Source organism: Tenrec ecaudatus, chromosome 1 (assembly GCF_050624435.1).
Source record: "Tenrec ecaudatus isolate mTenEca1 chromosome 1, mTenEca1.hap1, whole genome shotgun sequence".
NCBI lineage: Eukaryota > Metazoa > Chordata > Mammalia > Afrosoricida > Tenrecidae > Tenrec > Tenrec ecaudatus.
This window is the reverse complement of record NC_134530.1, coordinates 192,763,741-192,789,456: the sequence shown is the minus strand read 5'-3', so window position 1 is coordinate 192,789,456 and position 25,716 is coordinate 192,763,741. Positions and strand designations below refer to the sequence as shown.

Sequence of the window (25,716 nt, the reverse complement as noted above, 5' to 3'; positions counted from 1 at the left end):
TTGTTCCACGACAGAAATTTCTTTCCTGGCTTTTTGAATGTTGATGAGGGTCCTCTCCCTTTTACACATTATTTGTATGTTTGTCTTTTTACTAACATGATCTTATCTTTACCACCTTAGTGAGATTTGTTTTTCATTGTTTACTGTTGGGTTTCCCAGCTGTGCAGCACAGGAGGCGTGGATGTACGATGATAATAAGTGATACAAGGTATTCCAGGGAAGGCGGTGGGGGCTGGGTGAGAGGGAGGGAAAAGGATTTTGGAAGTAAGTAACGAAGGCTGGAGGGGAGAGGGAGCACTAGGACTGATCGCGATTGCACAACTCATTTTAAAGGTGATTTATTAATGGGGCAGGAGCAGGGTACGCTCTACGATCGATGAGGTGGTGATTGTAAAATTCCCCTTGATAAGAGTGAATGAATAAACTATCCGATTGTATGATATATAAATTATATGCCAATATAACTGTTGGGAATAAAAAGAAAAAGGCAAGCGTGGACATTTGTCAATGAGCTAGATTGACACGGAGACCGCAATAATGGGCTCAACTATAACAACCATTGTGAGGATGGCAGCAAAACAAAACAAACTCACTGCCATCAAGTCGATTCGAACTCACAGCAACCCTATAGGACAGGGCAGAGCTGTCCCTGTGGGCTTCCAAGACTGTACCTCATGATGGGAATAGAAAGCCTCAGTGTTCTTCCATGCAGACTGGTGGTTTCAAATGGCTGACCTTGTGGTTATCAGCCCAGCATGTAACCCACTATACACTCTTTAGGGGAGTAGACAGCCACATCTTTCTCCCAAGGGATGGCTGGTGGTTTCAAACAACTGAACTTTCTGTAACCCACTGCTCTCCCAGTGTCAGGGGAAGGCGGCCCCTAACACATCATTACGGGTCCACTAGGCTCAATTGTACAGCGATAATAAGTAAAGATCATAGTAAAGTTATAGAGAGCATGAGAGATAGAAGTGAAGCATAGAAATAAATGGAGTCATATACGTTTCATGGTAGCATGCTCACCTCTGCCCCACTCGATGGTCCACGTGGAGGGAGAGAGTCTCTCTTTAATGCTAGCCCAGGCTTTTTATCTTCTCCGGGGATGTGCAAGCCCCCTAATTACAGGGGAGTACATACATCACAGGGAGGGGTTGTGCCATAAGTAATACAGTAATGAGAGGGGGTGGTCTAGGGACATACATGCAATACATGTCACAGAGTCAGTTTGGCCTGCTCCCTGACTCAACTGATAGAGATCATTATTGGTGGGGTGAGAATGCTTGGTCGCAGGCCTCAAGGAGGAATAGTTTATTATCCCCAGTAGCAGGGAGTGAGGCCTGCCATATAGTCTGGTTGACTAACTGCCCTAGAGGCCTACCCTGTAGTCTGGTGACTAACTACCCTGGGGAGAATGTCTGGAAGCGTTTGACCTCTCCCCACATCCCAGGGCTCTTCAAGGACTGCACAAGGGGAGGGAAATATTTCTTTCTGTTGTACATGTTGGTATTATTGTTCGTAGATGCCATCAACTCATCTGTGATGCTATGGTTCCAACTCATAGTGACTCTATGTGCAACAATCCAGATCCCAAGTTCTTCCTCTAACCCAGCTCCTGGGGCTATTTGCTCAGCATACAAATTGAATATGTATGGTAAAAAGATAGAGCTCTGACACAGACCTTTCCTGATTTTATTTATTTATTTATTTGACATTTTATTAGGGACTCATACAACTCTTATCATAATCCATACATACATCAATTGTGTAAAGCACATCTGTACATTCTTTGCCCTCATCATTTTCAAAGCATTTGCTCTCCACTTAAGCCCTTTGCATCAGGTCCTCATTTTTTCCTCCCTCCATCCCCGCTCCCCCCTCCCTCATGAGCCCTTGATAATTTATAAATTATTATTTTGTCATACCTTGCCCTGTCCAACGTCTCCCTTCACCCCCTTTTCTGTTGTCCGCCTCACAGAGAAAAGGTCACATGTAGATACTTGTAATCGGTTCTCTCTTTCCAACCCACTCTCCCTCTACTCTCCCAGTATTGCCCCTCACACCCCTAGTCCTGAAGGTATCATCTGCCCTGGATTCCCTGTGCTTCCAGCTCCAATCTTTACCAGTGTACATCCTCTGCCCTATCCAGACTTGCCAGGTAGAATTTGGATCATGGTAGTTGGGGGGGACCTTTCCTGATTTTAAACCATGCCGTATTACCCTGTTCTGTTAGAATGGCTGTCCTTTGGTCCATATATAATTCTGTATGAACACAAGGAAGTGTTCTGAAAGCCTCGTTCTTCTCAATGTCATCCATAGTTTGTTATGATCCACAGAGTCGAATGCCTTTGCAGAGTCGATGAAACACAAGTCAACCTCATTCTGGCGTTCTCTGCTTTCAGCCAAGTCCCACCTGAAGTCAGCAGGGATGCCCCTTGTGCCACTTGTCTAACCAAGTCCTTTGCCCATTTTATGATGGGGTTATTTGTCTTTTTGTTGTTGTCAGACACTTTTGTTTCTTAGAAAGCTATATTGATTCTCAAAGTAATTAATCTATCCACTTGTTCACTAAAGGGAGGCACTTGTGCAGGATTGCAAGCTTTTTTTTTTTTTAAGTCTTGGTGCATTGCTAAAGCTTTGTAACAAGTTGGGGAAATTCTGAATAAAGTAATGTAATTTATTTGCTCTACGGACACCATTGTCCTATTTAATGATTATGGATGAGTAATTTACATTAAATAAACCTAATTGTTGTAGAGCAATCTATATTGGTTGTGTTCATTATATCAATTATTATTATGACAGAAAATCAACTCAAACTAACTTAAACGGCCCCCCCAAAAACTGGAGCATAAATGATATTTCATCAATCTAAGATGTCTTAGATTCTAATATTACCCATTTGTTTTTGAGTTACTAAGAAAAAAAAGAACACTGCCAATTAAAATGTGACATGCTGTGTCAGTCTGGGTAAACTGGGGCAACAAATCCACAGAAACTCATGTGTATAAGACAGAGTTTTATATAAAGGATAAGTGTACATTAAGAAAGTATCCCAACCCAGTGCTGCCCAAGCCCATAAGTACAACATTAGCTCATATGTCCGACAGCGATCTACAAAGTCCTCCTCCATCTCACAAAGCACATGCAATGACGCCGACCGCAGGAGGAAAGTCGAATTAGTGAATATGTAAACATCTCAGCGCTGGCAGGGTCTCCACACGGCTGCTCCAGCACTCAGGGCTGCATCGGGGTAGGTCCATGTGGCTTCTTCTCAGGGATGTCTTGCAGGAAGTGAGCCTTTCCAACTGAAACAGGGAACTGGCTAAGGCAGCTGCATCCTGGTCAGACCATCAGAAAGCAAGAGACCCGAGAACTAAAAAGGCGAAGCTCAATGAGCCATTTCTCTCTCCACCCTTCAATTAACCCCTCCTGTGTTTACTGGCCAGGTTGGCTCAATAAACCTTAGCTATCTCACACACCATCCACTCTGAGAGAAAGCTTGTTTTCATAGATGCTAAAATATTGATAAGACAAGTGGAGCTTCATTTTGATGAAACACAGTGCATGCGTACAGAAGTACACCTCGCACAGAAACAACGGAATCAGGGAGCCGAAAGCCCTTCTTTTTGTTTGATGTTTTTTCTCTCTGCACACCGATTTCCTCTTCTCTAGTTCAGAAGAGAGGAAACAGAGATGCCAAAGTATCTTGTGTTTGATGTTTCATAGATTAGGTTCTCAAAGAAGTACCTTGACAGGGAACTGTCAGAGGTTCAGGCTAGATTCAGCAGAGGACATGGAACAAGGGATAGCATTGTTGATGTGAGGTGGATCGGATCTTGGCTCATAACAGAGAATACCAGAAAGACTTTTACTTGCGTTTTATCGACCATACAAAGGCATTCAACTGTGTGAACCATAATAAATGATGGACAACCTTGAGAAGAATCGGAATTCCAGAACACTTCATTTTGCTCATTTGGATCTTGAACATGGATGAAGAAGCAACTGTGCAAACAGAACAAGGGAATAAATACTGCATTTGTGTCAGGGTTGCATCCTCTCACCATACTTATTCAATCTGTATGCTGAGCAAAGCAGCAGAGAAGCTGGATTATATAAAGAAAAATGTGGCATCAGGATTGGAGGAAGACTTATTAACCTATCATATGCAGATGACTCAGCTTGCTTGCTGAAAGTGAGGACTTGAAGCACTTGCTGATGAAGAACAGGGATTGTAGCCATCAATATGGAATAAAATTCAATATAAATCAGACCCCAATCTTCACAACTGGACCAATGGGAGAAAAACTTGATCTTTAAAAAAATTTTTTAAAGTATTTTATTAGGGACTCATACAACTCTTATCACAATCCATACATATATCAATTGTGTAAAGCACATCTGTACATTTTTTGCCCTCATCAATTTCAAAGCATTTGCTCTCCACATAACCCCTTTGCATCAGGTCTTCTTTTTCCCCCCTCCCTCCCCTCCTCCTCCCTCATGAGCCCTTGATAATTTATAAATTATTATTTTGTCATATCTTGCCCTGTCCCACGTCTCCCTTCACCCCCTTTTCTGTTGTCCGTCCCCCAGGGGGAGGTCACATTCAGATCCTTGAAATCGGTTCCCTTTTTCCAACCCACTCACCCTCTACCCTCCCAGTATCGCCACTCAGGGTCCTGGAGGTGTCATCCGCCCTGGATTCCCTGTGCCTCCAGCTCCTATCTGCACCAGTGTACATCCTCTGCTCTATCCAGACTTGCCAGGTAGAATTCGGATCATGATAGTTGGGGGGAGGAAGCATTTAGGAATTAGAGGAAAGCTGTATTCTTCATCGGTGCTACATCGCACCCTGACTGACTCATCTCCTCCCCTAGACCCCTCTGCAAGGGGATCTCCAGTGGCCGACAAATGGGCTTTGGGTCCCTACTCTGCACTTCCCCTTCATTCACTATGCTAATTTTTTTTGTTCTGATGATGTCTTATACCTGATCCCTTCAACACCTCGTAATCACTCAGGCAGGTGTGCTTCTTCCATGTGGGCTTTGTTGCTTCTGAGCTAGGTGGCCACTTGTTTAAGCCTTCAAGCCTTTAAGACCCCAGACACTATCATGAAAAACTTGATCTTTGTCAAGTTTTGCTTAGATCCACACTCAATGTTCATGGAAGTAGCAATCAAAAGATGTGTTAGGTAAATCGGCTGCAAAAGATCTCTTTAGAGTATTGAAGGGTGTGTTAGACAGGGTTCTCTAGAGAAACAAAACGAGGACACTTATGAATATATATACAGCACAAAGGAACATAACAGCTAATTAGTCCACACAGGCTCAGTTCAACTTACTTCTGTGGAACAGTTAATATGCTGGGAGTCCTTCAACTCACAAGGCTGCTGCATCCAAGTTGGCCAAGCAGACAACTGAATCTTCCCCAAGGCAATCCAGGCAGTCCAGCCACAGGCAGCAAACAGCAGGGTGGGTCACCAACAGTCAGCAGCTCAGGAACTTAGCAAAATGGGCCCAGATGGGCTATCAAATTCAAGTAATGCAAGATGCCAGGATCTGCCAGCCTCAAGCTCAAGCGATGTATATGCACACCAGCAGTGTGGCAAAGCAGGTCTCGAAGGAGCCTCAAGCTCTAGCTACAGATCCATGGGTTTGCTGTCCCACAGGTAGTGTAGCTCACAAGTTGAGGCAGAGAACTAGTGAAAGCAGCTGCATGCTGGTCTGATCACCAGAGAGCAAGAGAGAGAAGGGCAGACCTTGACAAACTATTTATCTCTTCACCCTCCAGTCAAACTGCGACCTTATTAATTCTACATGTTTCTATTGGCCAGGTTGGCACAATAAACCTACCTATCACAAAGGGTAAGGGTGTTACTTTGAGGACTAAGATGTGTTTGACCCAAGTCATGGTATTTTCCATTACCTCATAGTCTTGTGAAAGTTGGACATGGAATAAGCAAGACGGAAGAAGAATTGTCTTTTCAATGGTGGTGTGGGAAAAGAATATTGAAAGCTCCGCTCAAAGTAACACTGCTAAAAGCACAAATTGATTTGTCTCGGAAGAAGTACAACCAGAATACTCCTTAGAGGCAAGGATGGCAAGACTTCATCTTACAAACTTTAGACATATTGTCAGAAGAGACCAATCAATGGAGAAGGTCGTCATGATTGGTAAAGTGGAGGGACAGTGAATTAGTGGAAGGAGCTCAATGAGCTGGATTGATACCATATCTGCAGCAATGGCCTCAGGCATAGAAACCATTATAAGGATGGTGCAGTAGTTAGTTCTGTTGTACATAGGGTCGCTATGGGATGAAACTAATTCAATGGTAGCTACCTACCACCACTGCCGCTGCCGCCACCGCCCCCACCCATCACTCACAGATGGATCATATAATCCAATCAATAACTCCCCCACCTTCTTACCCAGGTCTATCAAGAAAATGAAGGTAATTCGGTGAGATTAATAATAGTTATGACTAGACAAGTCTATTCATTGTATTGTATTTTGTTAAACATTAAAATAATTTTCATTTGAGGCTATTTCAATGTTATGAACACCCTATTAGTGAATATTTCCTGGTGAATATATGTATATATTTTTGTTGGGCATCTAGAACATAGAATATGGAAAGTTTGGCTCTAGTACATTACCACTGCTGTCAACTGCATTCCAACACACAGCTGCCCTGTAGGAAAGAGCAGGGCCGCCCACCGGGTTCCGAAGGCTGATGAAGCAGACACCCTTTTCTGTCTCGCTCTGAGTGGTTGGTCGGTTTGACCTGCACACTCTTTGGTTATCAGGTGAACACTTCAACACTGTGCCAACAGGGCTGTAGGTCACTCTGAGTAGGACTTGACACAATGACAATAGGTGGGTTTTCGTTCATACTTTCTAATGGTTTTCCAAAGTGGCTTGCCAAATTTTGTTCCCACCATCTTTTCAGGAATACTATACATAGTTTTTGTTATTGTTGCTGTGTTGGTTTTATTATTGGTTTTCTAAACCCATTTCAAAGTTTTTTGGTTTTTAACTGGCCTTCACTGTCCACACTTATCTTACTACCCCAAACTTACAAGCCCTTTGAAAACTCAGTTTAGGAATCACCTCTGCCATGAAGCCGTAACCCTATAATGCCTGAATTTTTAATTTCAGGGGGAGAAAAAGATTTTTTTTGTTTTTGTTCTTTACTTTCATAGTTATCAATATATATTAATATATATACATTTAATTAAATGTTATTAAAATATCATGCTCAGCATTATAGGGTTAACTGATTGACTAGATTAGATGTCCCTTCTCCAGACCCACAGTAACCTTTGCTCTTATCCTATTCTAGGGAAGTTACTTGTTTAGAATTGTTGTGTTTACTGTGAGAAAAGACAAATTATTCTATGTGTGAATGAGAGTGTCAATGAAACGCCTTTTGGGTGAGCAATTTAACAGAAATCTGGCAAAATATGAAATCTATTAAAACAGAAATCTATCAAAATTCTTTTACTCAGTAATTCTCACAAATTACTTTTACACATGCTCATCCCTAAATATGGTCACAATATTGTTTCTAATGATGAAAAATTGAAAGCAACCTAATATCCACCAATATATTATTCACTACCACTTCTAATGCATAATGACCCTATAGGACAAGGTAGAACTTCCCTTTGGGTTTCAGAAACTGTAACTCTTTATGGGGATAGAAAACCTCATCTTTCTCCCATGAACAGCTGGTGGTTTCAAACTGGTGACCTTGCATTTAACAGCCCAACATGTAACCCACTATGTCACCAGGGCTCCTCAGCACCAATATAATAGTGGTTATTAGATGAGGGGGTACCAAAAAAGATTTGGAATTTTTTTCAAAGCTCTGTATTTAATTTTTTTTTAACAAAACAACCTTATCATCTTCAAAGTACTCTCCATTACACTTAATACATTTGTCAAATCTGAGATTCCATTCTTGGAAACGATTTTTCAAACTCATCTGTTTGGATGGCTGACATACCCCTCTTGTTTGTTTGTTTGTTTCTTGACCTCTTCATTGTGAAATCACTGTCCTTTCATGTCCCTCTTGGAAGCAAAAAGAAGTCGCACAGAGTGAGGTCAGGTGCATAAGGTATGTGGGACAAGAGAAGCATGCTGGGTTTTTTTTTTTTTTTTTGCTAAAAACTGGCACACTGAGATGGCTACATGAGCAGGTGCATTATCGTGGTGGCAAAACCAGTCCCCCATCTGCCACAAATCAGGCCTTTTTTTTGTCACACACGGTTACCCTATCTTTTCAGAGCTTCTAAAGAGAAAGTTTGATTAATAGTCTGACCTGGTGGAATGAACTCCAAATACACTGCGAGTTGACAATCTGTTCAGAAAGCTGACAGATGTCCAGAATGAGGTCTGTCGTTGTTTGAAATGTCATCAACTGACATTTTACCTCTTTTGAAACAAGAACACTACTTGTTCATTTGAGGTTTCCCCATAGCGCTGTCCTTGTAAGCTGTGATCCATATCACAACAGTTTCTGTTGTATTTTTCCTAAGCAGGAACCAAAATTTCACAGCTGCACGCTGTTCTCTTAAATCAGCCATCACAAAAACGACGTTCAAGCAAAGCTGCTTTCATGAAAAAAATTCACTGTGAACCTTCCCAGGCAACACCACTGAGTGCACTAACTCAGAGAGAGTTGTCCAATGCTCAACTAGTGGGGAAAATGAGTACTATGAAAGCTCTTCCCAGCAGAGCTTTTTTTTGGGGGGGGCGGGGTACACCCTAGTAGTGGTAAACACTGGTTAAGAAAAAAAATAAATGAGCTAGGCATATATGTAAGTACTTAAGATGATCACCAAAGTATATTGAAAAAGCAAGTCACAAAACAACATGAAGACCTCCTTGATTGGGATAGTAATGAGCAGTGTCCAGAAAGAGGGGTTACCTGGCCTGCTTACTGTTTAGTTTGTACTCTCTTCATCTTCTGCTACTTTGATTACACCTTCCTTTGGGAAAACGCTTCTCTGCGTTTCCTTATTTACAAAAAGAGGTCATATGGGAGCAATGGTGGTTCAATAGAACAACCCTTGCCTTCCATGTGGGAAGCCCGGGTTAAATCCTGGCAATGCACCTCAAACACAGATATCACCTATTGATCAGTGGAGGCTTGCAGGTGGATATTATGTTGCACAGGCTTTAGAGTAGCTTCCAGGCTAAGACATGCTAGGAGTTAAAGCCTGAAGCTCGACCTCCAAATATCAGCAGTGACAGCCATGTAGGCCACAGGGGTGGTCTTCCTTCCCGTCACGGATGAGGTTGGCATCGATCGGGACCAACTCCACAGCAACTAACAACCTGCGTTAACACATATGAATCTCTTAGAATAGAACAAAATTTCCTCATCTCCAGCTCCAGCCTAGGTGATTGGCTTGTTGTTAGGTGTCAGCGAGTCGGACCCATCCATAGTGACCCTCTGCACAACAGAATGAAACACTGCACGGTCCTGCGCCATCCTCACCGTTGTTCCTGTACCTGAGCCCATGTTACAGCCCTTGTGTCAATTAATCTAGCTGAGGGCGTTCCTCTTTTTCGCTGCCCTTCCACTTTACCAAATGTCCTTCTCTAGGAACTGCCTCTTTACATTGAGTTGCAATCCATACCGACAGTTACAATCCTTGAACTTCATCAAGTGCTTCAAGTCCCCCTCACTTTCAGCAAGCTTCATGTACACATGGCATGTTGTTAATAAGTCTTCCTCCAATCCTGATGCCACATTCTTCTCCACATAATCCAGCTTCTCTGATTATTTTCAGGTTGAATAAGTATGGCGATAGGCTACAGCCCTGACATATACCTTTCCTGATTTAGATCATGAAGTATGGCCTTGTTCTGTTCATACAACTGCCTCTTGATCCATGCACAGGTTCTGCATGAGCACAATGAAGTGTCCTGGAACTCCCATTCTTCTCACAATTATCCAAGTTGATTGTGGTACACATAACTAAATGCCTTTGCATGTTTCTGGCATTCTCTGCTTTGAGCCAAGATCTATCTGACATCAGCAATGATATATATCCCTTGTTCCAGGTTGTCTTGGCCTGAACTTCTGGTAGTTCCCTATCGATGCACTGCTGCAACTCTTGCTGGATGATCCTCAGCAAAAATGTACTTGCTTGCAATATCAATGATATCATTTTGTAGTTTGAGCATTCTGTTGGATAACCTTTCTTTTTTTTTTTTTTTAGTCAGCACATTTTTATTTTTTTATTATTTTTTTTAATTTTAACAATTTATTGGGGCTCATACAATTCTTTTCACAGTTCATATATATACATACATCAATTGTATAAAGCACATCTGTACAGTCTTTGCCCTAATCATTTTTTTCTCTTTTCTTCTTTTATATTTTATTAGGGACTCATACAACTCTTACCACAATCCACACATATACATACATCAACTGTATAAAGCACATCCATACATTCCCTGCCCCAATCATTCTCAAGTCATTTGCTCTCCACTTAAGCCCCTTGCATCAGGTCCTCTTTTTTTTCCCCTCCTCCCTCCCCCTTGCCCCCTCCCTCATATGCCCTTGGTAATTTATACATCGTTGTTTTGTCATATCTTGCCCTATCCGGAGTCTCCCTTCCCCCCTTCTCTGCTGTCCCTCTCCCAGGGAAGAGGTCACATGTGGATCCTTGTAATCAGTTCCCCCTTTCCAACCCACTCGCCCTCCACTCTCCCAGCATCGTCCCTCACACCTTGGTCCTGAAGGTATCATCCACCCTGGATTCCCTGTACCTCCAACCCTCATATGCACCAGTGTACAGCCTCTGTCCTATCCAGCCCTGCAAGGTAGAATTCGGATCATGGTAGTTGGGGGGAGGAAGCATCCAGGATCCGGGGGAAAGCTGTGTTCTTCATCGATACTACCTCACACCCTAATTAACCCATCTCCTCTCCTAAACCCCTCTATGAGGGGATCTCCGTTGGTCGACACTTGGGCCTTGGGTCTCCACTCTGCACTTCCCCCTTCATTTAATATGATATATATATACATATATACATACATATATACATATACACATATATACACATACATACACACACTTATATCTTTTTTTTTTTGCATGATGCCTTATACCTGGTCCCTTGGGCACCTCGTGATCGCACTGGCCGGTGTGCTTCTTCCATGTGGGCTTATTTGCTTCTGAGCTAGATGGCCGCTTGTTCACCTTCAAGCCTTTAAGACCCCAGACACTATCTCTTTTGATAGCCGGGCACCATCAGCTTTCTTCACCACATTTGCTTATGCACCCATTTGTCTTCAGCGATCCTATCATGGAGGTGTGCAGTCAATGATATGATTTTTTGTTCTTTGATGCCTGGTAACTGATCCCTTTGGGACCACTCGCTCACTCAGGCTGGTGTGTTCTTCCATGTGGACTTTGTTGCTTCTGAGCTAGATGGCTGCTTGTTTATCTTCAAGCCTTTAAGACCCCAGTCACTATCTCTTTTGATAGCCGGGCACCATCAGCTTTCTTCACCACATTTACTTGTTCACTCACTTTGGCTCCAGCCGTTGTGTCGGGAGAGTGAGCATCATAGAGTTCCAATTTAATAAAAGAAGGTATTCATGCCTTGAGGGAGTGTTTGAGTAGAGGCCCAAGGTCCTTCCGCCACCTTAATACTTGACCTATAAATATAGACACATAGATCTATTTCCCCATCCTCCTATATATATTTGCATGTACATGTCTTTGTCTAGACCTCCATGAATGCCCTTTGACTCCTAGCTCTTTCCTCCATCTCCCTTGACTTTCCTCCTGCCCTACTACCATGCTTCATCGCCACCTGGGCTAGAGTATACCTCTTCTCTAAGCAACCTTACCCTTGATCATTTCCCACCAGGCCTGCCACTCCCCCTTCTCTACCATTTGGGGTCCCATGTTTTTCCCTTGTCCCTGGGTTTGTTAACACCACTTCCTTACCCCCCCTATCCCCCCACCCCAAGTCCCCCCAAAACTGTCGGTCCCGTTGTTTTTCCTCCAGATAGTTCATCCAGCCTGTCCTATTCAGACAGACCTGTGGAGTCACTAACATGCACGAAAACTAGACAGAGGAAAACAAAGCAACAGTATACAACCAGACAACAAAACAACAAAAACAAACCACTGACAAAGAACAGAATAAAACAGTTCACAAGAGAAAAGCTTGTAGTTAGTTCAGGGATCGTTTGCTGGCCCTTAGGAGCGTTTTCCAGTCCAGTCTGTTGGGGCACCACGCCCTGGCCCCGAAGTCCACTTTCAGCATTCCCTGGGGACCTTTCCACTCCATTCCCTTGCTGTTCCGCTGCACTCCCCCAGTGATTTGCCTCAGTGTGGTGGGATCAGGTCAGGTGCAATTCCCACACTGTGTCTCCGGTGCTGTCCCCTGTATCGCCCTTAGTCACTGAGGGGCATCATGTCTCATAGTGGGGCCAGCCATGTTGTTCTCTCTGTGGACTGGCTGCTCTACTCAGGAACATCATCATCATGGCCTGGTGGGCCAGGCTGTGCTCCACTCTCTCCTCCTGCCCCTTCATCTGCTCCCGTGTGCTCTGATCAAATATGTCCATCTCCCAGAGCTGCAGAGTCAATGTCGTCCTTTGGAAAAAATTCTTTTCGGGGGAGGGCCAGGAATCCACTTAATTTATGGTGCTGGGGCCAGCCTCCCAGACCTCTCCACCGGTTCCCTCCTCCACACCGGGATATTGCGTTCACACCTTGCGACACTGGGTTGAAGTCTGGTCCCACTTTCCGTGGAGATATAAACAATACCCTCCCCTTGGGTGGATTAATGCCCTATGACCCCACTACCCTTTTCTTCCTTGTATTTATCCTTTTGTTTTCCTTTCCCCACCTCCTCCACCATTGTCTACCATGTACATCCCTGGTTTTGGTCTGGGATCACCTTTCTTTGGAATGGGCACAGATATGGATCTCTCCAGTCCAAGTTCTTGTCTTCCAAATTTCCTGGCATAGATTAGTGAGTGCTTCTTCAGCTTGCTGAGACATTTCAATGGGTATTCTGTCAACTTCTTCAGCCTTGATTTTGGCTAATGCATTCAGTGCAGCTTGAACTTCTTCCTTCAGCACCTGGGCTTTGCTTATCTGCTGCCTCCTGAAGTGGCGGACTGTCGGTTACTTCTGTTTTGGAACAGTGACTCTGTATTCTTTCCGCCCTCCCTTCTTCCTTTTAGCAGTCTGTCAGCAAATGAAGATCCTGAAGGCTCCACCCCACAGGCTCTACCTGACTCACATCACCATGGCCGACTCCCCTCCGAGAAGTCAGCTCCTCCACCGTCACATTTTGAATACCCTTGGACATGAGGGTCCCATTCTTGAGCACTATCTCTGATAACGTGCTACTTCCATTCTTTAGGCCTCCAATAACTGACATGGTTTTGAAACTAAGCAGAAGATTTTGGGGGCTCTTTCCTTCGCAGTAGGGAGTGGAGCCCTTCTTTCTTGCCTGTGCGTAGTCTGGAAGCTCCGCTGAAACCCGTTCTCTTTGGGTGACCCTGCTGGCATTTGAAATATCAGTGGCATAGCTTCCACCATCACAGCAACGCGCAAGCCACCACAGTACGACAGACTGACAGACAAATGGTGATGAGTGATAGGTGGGCTAATTGTGATTGTCATTCAGCTGGATGTAAAATGAGCCTTCTCAGAAGCAGGAGGGGGATTTTACTACCAGCAAGAGACAGAAATGAGCCAGGAATGGAGTATATTCTTAGGACCAGGAGATAGCTGTGCCTGGAACCTCCTTGATCCATGAGACAGCTTTGACAGCAGTGGAGTGGCAAAGAAGCAGCACCAGCAGAACCAGGAGCCAGAGCAGTGACAGAACGTGAGAATTCCCAGCCACTGAGTAAGGAAAGCTGAGCGCTTTAGAACAAGAAGCTTGCTTGTTAACTGGGATGTCTCTGAATTGAGGGAGCTGGAGCTGAGTGTCTCTGGGTTGAGCCTTACAGTGGATTGCTAATAATAGCAGCCCTAAAAGAAGATTGTAGCATGGCTTAAGGGCGGCAGAAGCCAGGCCAAGAGACTGAGGACCAGAGAGAGGCCTGCCTGTGGGCAAGGCAGAGGAGAAACTACTTGACTGAGTAACTGTATCCTGGGCCTTCCTCACCTGGATGGTAGCCTGTTAACTTCTTCAATAAACCCAGTAATCATGAGCATCATCTCTGAGTTCTGTGCGGCCATTGCCATGAATTCTACAACCCAGATAAAAAGTCCAGTGTTGGGGAAGTAGGTGAGCCCCTCCATGGGAGGAACAGTAAGTGTCAAAACAGGATTAAGAAGGACGGAAAGTAGAGGTACGTCGGGCCCTTGCCTTGTGGAAACCAATCTTGGGGCCCAGAGGAGGTGAGATGTGACCCCTATGCCATTTCCTCACAAAAGTAGGATGAATTAATAAACTATAATGTGTCTTCATATAATGGTAAATGACACAGCAACCAACATGTGACTGAATCATACACTTGTAATAGTGGGTGAAAAAGCCCGACGCAAAAGAGTACAGATGTCATTTCTATGAAGTGCAACAACGAATCTGTACTATTGGGAGTCAGGATGGTTGCTACCTGTGAGAATAGATAGCGATTGGAAGAGTCATGGGAGGACTTGTGGGGTGCTGGTACCTCTTTTTACCTGGATGCTTGTGACATGCATGTGTTTAATTTGTGTAATTGACCCAGCAGTACACTTGGTATATGCACACTTTTACACTTGAATGGTAGACTTCAATGTAAAGAAGGAAATCAAGTGATAGGGCGTTGATTTTTCAAGGCAGAGGAGACAGCCTAAGATGAGCAAAGGCACAGTGGTGTGATGAGCTCACCTAGAACAGCCCATAGAATGGACAGAGAAAGGGAGCGTCCATGGGGAGAAGAAATGTATTCAATCCGAGGAAGATTGGCCTGGGTACCTTCTGATTTGAAGATCCAGGCTTTAATGATGAGCATCAGGCCATCATATGTAGGTAGCTACTTAAAAGAACAGGCTAGAACCATGGGGTAGCCAGAAAGCACGCCATGCTGTTTTACTGTTCTCCTATCCAACTTCCTATAATTCTAGCCGGTCCCTTTGACGAGTCAAATGTGATGGAATTGAGGCTGGGAGAGTTTGGGAGTCTAGGCTTCAAGAGGACTTGCAGCTTCTGGTCCTTGTGTCATCTGAGAGCATTGGGCTGTGAGCACTCTTAGTCTATCGTACTGGAGGATGAGAAGCCACATGATACCTGAAGGAGGCCGCCTTGTTCCTTCTAGCCCAGTTGACCTTCCAGTCAAAAGCAGTAACGTGAGTGAAGTTAGGTGACAGCAGCCGATGAACTATCCAGGCAACCCATAATGTGGCAAGAAATACTAAAGCATTGTGATTTTAGGCCACTAGGTTTTGGAATGGTTTGCTATGCAGCAATCAATAACTGGTACTAACCCGACTTCACATAAACTGTAAACCAGGCCCACGTCTACCATAGCACAGTTAGTACCAGGCTGCGTTTTAAATGGATTGTCCAGTCAGCTATTTCATTATTCCCAGTGCAAAGGAAGTGAGTACTAATTTATTAATTTAAAATGAATAGACTTTATCATTGCTACTGGTAATGTTTATGTTGCACTTTGCCAATTGTTTGAAATAGTCCCTTAATAATTTATAAAGTTTTGAAATCAATGTATGATTGAATCATAGACTCTTGGGGCTAAAAGAAACAACAAGAGATCATTTAATCCATCTCTTTATCTTCAAAGAGGATGGCTTTTTTTATCGTAGCCAGATAAGGATCATTCTTCTCATCCTCACCTTCCAAAGAAACTTTTAAAGCGTCAACCTGTAAGTGGAACAGTACTTGGCACTTTGTGGGCCTTTAAAGATGTAATATTACAATAATACAGAGACAAGCCACTCCTAAACAAAATCTAAAGCACTGCATGCTCAAATTGCTTTAAAAAATGCCACGCACAAACCTCTCCAGCCTCTGCGGACGCACAGAGACACAGGTGACCATAATGGAGATACAGGCCACAAGCATATACAGAGCAAAAGAAAAGATTTAGGGAGATATGGCAGCGTTCACACATTAAAGGACTGTCATGTAGATTACATCACCTGTCTGTCACTTTGTCACTTTGACGTAGTGTGGTGACTTGTTTGTAACTATACGACCCCGGAAATTCTGCCTTCAATATTCTAAATACCAGCAAGGTCACCCATGGTAGATAAGTTTCTTTTTTTTTTTATGAGATATTTTATTTTTTAATCATTTAATTGGGGGCTCATAAAACTCTTATCACAATCCGTACATCCATTCATTGTGTCAAGCACATTTGTACATTTGTTGCCATCATCATTTCAAAACACTGTCTTTCCACTTGAGTCCTTGTATCAGCTCCTCATTTTCCCCTCCCAGCTCTACCCTCTCTCCCTCATGAACCCTTGATAATTTATAAATTATTATTATTTTTTCCATGTCTCACACCGACCAATGTCTCCCTTTACCCATTTTTCTGTTGCCTATCCCCCAGAGAAGGGGTTATATGTAGATTATTGTGATCGATTCCCCCTTTTACCCCAGTCTTCCCCTTACCTCCTGGAGAAAGAGAGATTTTTTTTTTTAAGAATTGCTTTAAAACTTTTTAACTACAAAATAGATCCCATACATCTGCCATAAATAAAAACAAACAACGAGGCAAACTCAGCATAAGCAAACTGAGAACAACTCTTTTTCAGTAAATGTGACAAAATGCTTTGCAACCATAAGCCACACAGTTTTTAAAATAAAACTGTTGAACACTCAGGAATCTTTAAGAGGCACTTACACGCACAGACGTCTGCCCTCGAGCGGGAACAGAATGTGGTTTTGCCAGTTGGTACTGTTCTCACATTTGTGAAAAGGTTGGTGAGTTTCTATGGAACTTCTAGACTAAGACAGGCTAGGAGGAACGGCCTTCAGATCAACTTCTGAAAATCAGTCAATGACAACCGTTTAGATCAGAAGAGAACAACATCTGACCGGCATGTTTTGGACATTTCACCGGGAGGGATCAATCGCTGCAGAAGGACATCATTGTTGGTGAGGTAGAAAGCCACTGAGGGCAAGCTGGACCCTTGGTGCCATAGATAGTCACAGTAGCAGCAATAACAGACTCAAAGGTGCTGGGATGACGACTCAGGACTGGGCAATGTTTTATTCGGTTGCACTCCAGAGTTGACTTGAAGGTAGCTGATGATGATCTATCTCATGCAGATCCATATGTCGGAATCCAGTTTATAAATTCTTCTTCAGATAGGTTAGACCAGTGGTTCTCAACCTGTGGGTTGCGACCCCTTGGGGGGTTGACCAACCCTTTCACAGGGGTCGTCTAAGACCATTGGAAAACACATAAATATTTCACAATGTATAATTATGTATTATTTTGATTAAGCACTATGCTTTATGTTTAACTATGTTCAATTTGTAACAATGAAAATATGTAACAATGCATATTAGATACTTACATTACAATTCATAACAGTAGCAAAGTTACAGTTATGAAGTAGCAATGAAAATAATTCTATGGTTGGGGGTCACCACAACATGAGGGACTGTATTAAAGGGTCGCTACATTAGGAAGGTTGAGAGCCACTGTGTAGCTACCGGGTAAAACTAAGTCAGGGTGAAACAGGCAGACATTTCAGGGAGATAGGTTTCAACCATTCTACCCTACGTACGTGGATTTTCCACAAGTCAAAATTAACAGCAAGCACCTCCAATGACAACATTTTACTTTATTTTTACAAAAACAATTAAAAAAATTAGACTCCTTCACCTAATATTTAATAAACAGTGGGAGCAAATTAGAACTCTTCAAAATAAATGGCTTCCTCACTGGAGTTACTGCATAGGGGACTCCAGGATATTATCCTAGATGGCTTTTACAGGTAAGGAGTTAACAGCCGTGGTGGTTTATGGGTGCCTGGTGACGCAGTGAATTAAGTACTGTGTTGCTAATAACCTGATTGGCAGGTAAAACCACCAGCAGTTCCATGGAAGAAAGATGAGGCCGAGCAGTTTTACTCTGCTTTTAGGGTTACTATGAGTTGGAATTGACCAAATAGAAGCACCTTTGTTTATTTAGTTATTTGGTGTTGGTTTTAAGGGTAGCAATAATTAAAGCCCTCAGCTGCTGACTGAAAGGTTGCCAGTCTGAACTCACCGGCCACTCAGCAGGAGAAAACCATGGCAGTCTGCTTCCATACATATTATAGCTTTGCAAACCCTACGGACAGCTCTATTATAGCCCCTAACCTTGCTATAAGTTGGAATCAACTCAGTTGCAAACAATGTAATATATTTAATTTTCTTCTTATTCCTGAGTGATGAGCCTTAGACAAAATAATTTAAAGATGAGTACTTTCTGACTCAGAAGTTACTTAAAAGCACTGCTTTTGAATTGATTCCAATTCATAGAGACCCTATAGAGGACAGAGTAGAACTGTTTCTTAGGATTTCCAAGACTATAAATCTTGACAGGCACAGACAATGTTATCTGGGTTGTGCTTCTAAACACCCTAAGTGGTTGGCTTTAACAAACAGAAATTTATTCCTGTATTTTAGGAGTCTAGAACACCAAATTCAGGGTCCCAGTTCTAGAGAATGGCTTTCTCTTTGTTTAGACTCTAGGGAAAATATCCTTTTAACATCTTGGAACCCAACATTCTTTGGAGATCTACATGTGTTTTGACATTAATCTGCCCCTGGGTCTAGGAGGTTCCCAGCACAAAGACCCTGGGTCCAAAGGGTGTGCTCTGCTATCACCAAGGGATCTTGGTGATAGTAAAGTGTGTTAGTCCAGGTTAACCAGAGAAACAAATCCAGAGACACTCAAAGGTGTGTAATAGAGAACTTTATATTAAAGAGTAATTATATATTAAGAAAACATTCCAGCCTAGTCCAGATCAAGTCCATGAGTCCGTAGCTAGTTCATATGTTGGATGCCAGTCTATAACTTCCTCTTCACACACACAGAACACATGCAATGATGCCAAATGCAGGAAGATCACAGACCAGTGGGTGGAAGGTCTTGTGGATCCAGTGGCAGTGGCACTATCTCAGCACAGGCAGGGTCTCCACATGGCTCCTCCATCTCCAGGGCTCTGACTCCATCAGTGTAGTTCCATGTGGCTTGTCAACAAGAATGTGTAGCAGAGAGAGTGTGTGTTTAGCTTTCAGTGAGATATTTTATCTCTGTAGTGCCTCCAAATAAAGTCATCAAGCTGCAACCTGATTGACAGGCTAAACTCCACCCCTCCACTCTTAATAGTCTTAAATTGACACTAGATTATGTAACTACCACATAGACCACTCTGATCTCTCCTTGATTGTTTAATCTCTTTTATATCTCAAAAGAGAGTGACTTAAAGACACAATCTATTCCTGGACCCAGCATTCTGCCTCTCATACAAATAGTCATGAAGATGACACAGGATAGGGGAACAACTTACCTATTATTCATAAGGTTGCCACAAGTTGGAGCCAATTTGATATCAAATAACAATAACAACAATGATTATATTGTAGAAATCATAGTTATAAAGGAGATATTTCAGAAATAGACTAATTCTCATCAGATGAGGCATGCATGCCCATTACAGGAAGAGGAGGGATTTGAGGAGGCGAGATGACAAACATTGTTACTGTTAATGCTATTGTTAGGTGCTGTCAAATTGGTCCCAACTCATAGTGACTCTATGTACAATAGAATGAAACCCTGTCTGATCCTGCTCTATCCTCACAATTGTTGTCGTGCTTCAACCCATTGTTTCAGCCACTTTATCAATTAATCTCATTGAAGGTCTTCCTCCTCTTCACTAACCTATTTTACCAAGCATGATGCCCTTCTCCAGGGACTAGTCTCTTCTGAGAACATGTCCAAAGTATGTGAAATGAGGTCTCGCTCTTCCTTCTGACTGGGTTTCTTCCAAGACAAATGTGTCTGTTCTTCAGGCAGTGCACAGTACTTTCAAGATTGCTCACCAGCACATGTGCTGTTGCTGCTGATAGGGGCCATCAGGTCGGTTCCAAGTCACAGCAACCGTGTGTAAATAGAATGCCACACTGCCCGGTCCTGCAGCGCACGCTAGCCGACACGCTAGGAGACACTTGAGAACATGTTAGGGACTTAAAACCAAGGGTATTTTAAAAACTACTTTGAAACATTAGATGAAAGTTTTCAAATTTTTGTACATAATGAAGGGAAACATAGACAAAGCAATGAAAGAAAGACTTTTAAAAACATTTCATGAATTGTGAAGTGATAAAATGGGGGACTCTAGAAGAAAGTCTAGTGCTAGGCAAAAACAGTACAGTGATTTCCTAAACCTAAACTAATGCTGTCGTATTGCAGATTCAGAAAAGGTAGATCTGTAAAATGTAGTAAGAGCCCAGGAATGCAGACTGGTAAAGACAAGGCTCAGTGCAACATTGCTCATGAGCTCCAGAAATGGTGATATTGCCCCTAGTGATAGGAGAGGCTGTAGGATGACAAAAATAAGTCATCAGAGTGTAAAGTTGCCATTGGCATGTCTGATCTTTTGTGCCAGTGCTTGGCCATCAGTTAAGTAACGTATCCTCCATACGTTCTCTGATTCTGATGCTGCCCTGAGCTCACAGCTCTCCTCAATGCAAGACGGCACTCCTAGAGATTGCTTTAAATGTTGAGCAGTGATGGTAGTCACTCCTTATGATAATGAACCTGGTGAAATTCTTGGACTAGTTATTTTGGCCCGCTTATATTGATGTGAAATAGTTTCCCACGTCTAATTAGCTAAACTTCTTCACATCTTGAGAACTCCCAATTTATGTTGAAAATTGAAAAAGAGCTACAAGATAATATAAGTTCTGGGCATACCATTCTAGAATACAACAATTAATTCTCCACTTACACTTAATAATTGAATTGTGCTCTTGTTTATCTGCTGTCTTTGTTACCATAAAGTCGATTTTGACTCATGTGTACAGAGTTGAACTGCTTAATAGGGTTTTCTCATCTCACAATGCTTCAGTCTACGTTGGAACTTCAAAGGGAATCTTTATGTGGAAAACAAGTATAGCATGTACCTATTCATATGTAGGTAGCTGGTGATAACTGGACAGGAGGCACTAGTGAAGTGATATAGGATTCTGCGTGCTTTTGTGTGTTGGTTGGGGTTTTGTTTTGCTCTGGCCGTGTAATGCTAAGCTCTTAGATGCTATCTGCAAGGTGGTGGCTCCAACCTAGCAGGGCCTCTGTAGGAGCAAGATGTGGCAGTCTGGTTTCATAAAGATTTGCACCCCTGACAGCCTTACATGACAGTTCTACTCATACCATATGAGGACGAGCAGAAAACTCAGCCCAAGACAAGGTCCAACCCTAGGGTCATATCAAGTTGGATCTGATTCATATTAGGACTTATTAGGACAAAGTAAAACTGGCTCATAGGATTTCTAAGGCTGTAACTTTTACAAAAGCATACTGCCACATTTTCTCCCAAGCAGAGACTAGTGAGTTTGAATCGACAGTGTCTTTGGTTAGCAGCTTGGCTCTTGGTCACTGCACTACCAGGCTCCTCCTTATAAGGAAGGGACTGTGATCATCATTGTCTCTTCATTGAACAGGAATGGAGGCACAAAATGCTTAAGTGCTTTATCCAAGATCAAATTGCTAATAAATACCAGAGCTGATGTTTGGATCAAATCATGTTGCACTATATATGATACTCATTGCTCATATTCATCTTTTTGTTGTTGTTAATTTTTGTCAAGTTAGCTGACTCATGGCGAGCTTATGTAAAAGAAAGATGCTTCGTTCATGCTATCATAGCGTGTGCACGAAATAACAGAGAAACCAGAATGTTATCCCCAAATTAAGATTCTCTTAGATAATACAAATTAAATAACAAGCCAAATTTTGCCTATATGATAATCTTTCTCCCTTGTGAACTTTTTCAGTAATAGAAAAAATGGGGGTGATGTTTTTGTTAAAAAAAATGTATTCTAAACACAGAAAACCAGATGTGAATGGAGAATTAATATTCTGTCCAGTGCTAAAAGATAGTGTCCCTGTTCCCATGGGGATAGGCAATTTTAGTTACTTGTGGGCCCATCTAGATGTCAATGGACTGATAACTGCACGGTGCACGTTTATCTGCTGTCTTTGTTACCACAAAGTCCATCTCGACTCATGTGTGCAGAGCAGAACTGCTCCATAGGGTTTTCTCATTTCTTAATTTCTTTTAAAATGGTGAATAGGTTTTTGTTTGTTTGAAGAAACTATTAAGTGGAAGCATGCTATGTGTGAGTATTATTTCCCCTGATTTTCTTTTCCCATTATCATGCAGGCATAATTATTTTTCTAATCTCTTTATCCCAGTCTCCCATCTCATTTTTCTACTATCGTTGTCTGCAAACCTCCGAGAAAACTTCAGGCGTGATGTATAGTTGTGTATGCCCACTGCTTTCAATTCTTCTCCTCCGCATCCTCTTTAAATTAAAAAAAATATATATATAGTAATTTCATTTTTAGTGAAACAATACCAGCAAAACTCACTCCTAGTCCACAGTTTCCAGATATAACGATCATTGACTTGATTACATTCTTCACATTGGCTCAACAGACTCCTTCTTTCTGACCCACTTCCATTCGCTTCATATGGCACCCTGGTCTCATAGCGGTTACGCATTGGGCTAAGATCCTCAAAGTTTGTAATTGGAAACCAGCAGCCACTTGTGGAAGAATACTGGTTGACTTTTACTCTTGTGAACAGTTACAGTCACGGAAACTCACAGGGGTAATTCTACCTGGTCCTATAGGGTTGCTATGAGTCAGCATCAACTGGATAGCAGTGAATCCACTTATTCCATAGCATTTTTAAGATGTAACATCAGCAGTAGGTCTCCAAGCCTGTCTGCCTAGAACAACGGTTCTCAACCTGTGGGTCCCAACCCCTTTGGGTGTCGAACAACCCTTTTACAGGGGTCGTTCGATTCATAACGGTAGCAAAATTACAGTTATGAAATAGCGACGAAAATAACTTTATGGTTGGGGGGTCACCACATGAGGACCTGTATTAAAGGATGCAGCATTAGCAAGGTTGAGCACCACTGGCCTCGAAGCTTCTTGGGTGGATCTGAACCACCATTACTTAAGTTACTGCAGGCCTTGCCAATTGCACCTGCCAGGTGAATTCTCCCTCACTGAGTAATTCTTTCCTGTGAGGTCTGCCTGGCTTTATGACAGCCATATCAAGGAACGCTGCACCCGATTCTCCTCACATCTACTGCCTTCCCAGCGATTTTGAGTCTGCTGTCATTGTTTTGCCACGGTTCACTGCCTTTCTGTTTTAATCTTGAACACATTTTCAGTGTGGTACCTGTGATAACTGATACTTTAAATAAAGCATATAGGGATGCCAAAGAAATAGAAGGGGTGGGGAAGCATTCTTTGAGAATGAGCAAGACAACAAAGCAGGCTCAATCTGGAGATTCAAGAATGTGCTGGCGGACGTGGGGGGGGGAGAGTGATGAATAAAATGCATATATGCATGTGTTTATGTAAACGTACATACATATATTATCATATATATAGACACACACATGCAGAGACACGTTTTTCTCTTCTGCCTGAGTCAGTTCCTTATGTTAAGGACGTATTATTTCTGACTCAGAAACGGGCTCAAAAATAGATTTGCATTTTCTCCTTTGTCATCAGAATGACCTGGCCACGTGCACAGTATGTAAAGCCAGCCGGCAGGAAGATTAGTTTCCCTGTCCAGTACTGTAAGAGTAACAATAGTTAGATAATAACGGAGTTCAAGAGGAATTTGTGGTAATAAGAGGAAGGGATCACAACTCTTTCACCAATGAGACTGAAAAATGCAGTCTATGCGAGTTCAAATTAACCTCACGAAATAATAATAATAATATATATACAATATAATATATGCAATATATATATATATATATATAGTAATTAAAGTGAATACCGTGCTTGCCATTTCAATAACTTCATGTGAATTTTGCACAAGTTCACTTTTGATTCTGGGCCTGTTACCGACAAAGGTGTTTAAAGGGATTCTCCTGGCTGTTTTAGGGAGCCTCAAGTGGACGGCAAGCACGCAGGCGCTGTGCTTCTCTACCCCAGCTGGGCCGGCTCCTCCGCCGTGCACGTGGTGGGCAGGCAGCCTTAGCAGACGGGCTTGACAGGTGGAGGTGGGACCAGGCAGGCAGGAGCGAGGCCAACCCTCCGAGGCGGTGCCGCGCCGAGCAGAGAGTGGGAGGGAGTTCAGCTGAGAAGGGAGGGGATGGGCCGGGGCTGCAGAGGTGCGGCCAAGGGACGGAGGGGCCGGGAGACCTGAAGAGGCGGGGACCGGCGAAGGAGGTGGGCGGGGGCGGGGGCGGCGCCCGGACCCACCCAGCGCGGAGGCGGGGGCGGGGGCGCGGCGCGCGCGACGCGGGGAGGGGCGGGGCCTGGTGCCGGAGGCCCCGCCCTCTGAGTAACGGAGGTGACTGGTCGGGTGGAGGTGGGGGGGCGGGAGACGCTCTGTCCCACGCTCTCCCAGCGCTCGGTGGCTTAAAGATGGCGGCGGCAGCTGCGGCGTTGGGGGCGCGGAGCCGCGGGAGGAGGAGGGAGAAGGAGAACGTCTGAGTCGCGGCGAGGCCGCGCGGCGGCTGCTGTGAGGAGCCGGGGTGCGGGGACGCCCGTGGCCCGGCTGCTTGGGGCCAGGCCCTGGACTCGGCAGCAGAGGCCAGAGCAGCCCTCGGAGTCCGAGGCCGGAGCCGAGGAGGAATGTGACTGGGTCGGCGGGCGCGGGCGGACTCGAGCGCAGAGATGGGGCAGCAGGTGGGCCGCGTCGGGGAGACTCCGGGGCTCCAGCAGTCGCAGCCCCGTGGGATCCGGGGCAGCAGTGCAGCCAGGCCCTCCGGCCGCAGGCGGGACCCGGCGGGGCGCCCCGCGGAGGCCGGCTTCAATATCTTCACCCAGCATGGTGAGTGTGCCGGGCGTGAGGGAGTCGAGGAGGCCGGGGGTGGGGTCGGGGCGGGGTGAGAGTCCGACCGGCAGCCTTAGGGGGTCGGCGGTAGAGGGGTGCCCGAGAGTGGGGGCGGAATGTGCTGCCATCTGGGCCAGTCACAGGAGGCGAGTCGCACCCCTCCCCCTTCCCGTCTCCAGCCTGGCTGGCAGCTCGGGGGCGGAGGAGGAAAGAGAAGTGGGCTTGGGCACTGTGGATGGACTTGTCGTCGACCCTGGGACGGGGCTCCGCGCCCGCCGGGGAGGAGGAGGGTGATGGAAACCCCAGGCGAGGAAAGGGTGAGGGGAGGCGTGAGCGGCAAAACCTGGAGGTGGGAAGGTAAAACAGTCGTTACCAAGAGTTGTGCCCAGAGGGATTGGGAAGTAGGAACTGACTCTGGAGATGTGTAAGTCTGGCGATGGTCAGTGTCAGCATAGTGAACTGTGGTCAGTACGAGATAAAGGTGGTATCGGCTCACCAGGATTCTGGCCACTTAGGACATTGTTTCATGCTAGAAAGAGAGGACTTTACCAAACCACCCTCCGTCCCGAGCTTTTGAGTCTGAGATGGCTGGCAGGGACTAGAGGATGGTGGACATGGTGTTAGAAGAGTATATATATAATGCGTGTATATCGACCTATTACCTTGATCT

The 25,716-nt window shown here is 44.1% G+C and overlaps 1 protein-coding gene across 7 annotated transcripts in view; it reads left to right on the top strand.

The window, feature by feature from the left end:
- Nucleotides 1-24,583: 24,583 nt before the first annotated feature.
- ABL2 (ABL proto-oncogene 2, non-receptor tyrosine kinase) overlaps nucleotides 24,584-25,716 on the top strand; it is a 139,568-nt gene continuing 138,435 nt past the window's right edge. For 3 of the 7 annotated variants that reach the window (XM_075527938.1, XM_075527930.1, XM_075527919.1), the window contains exon 1: nucleotides 24,585-25,043. In XM_075527938.1, the coding sequence (XP_075384053.1) occupies nucleotides 24,887-25,043 (157 nt within the window). In that variant the 5' untranslated portion in view covers nucleotides 24,585-24,886. Of the gene's footprint in view, nucleotides 25,044-25,716 lie in introns of all 7 variants that reach the window. The other 4 variants (XM_075527927.1, XM_075527909.1, XM_075527953.1 and 1 more) reach the window with 2 other exon arrangements.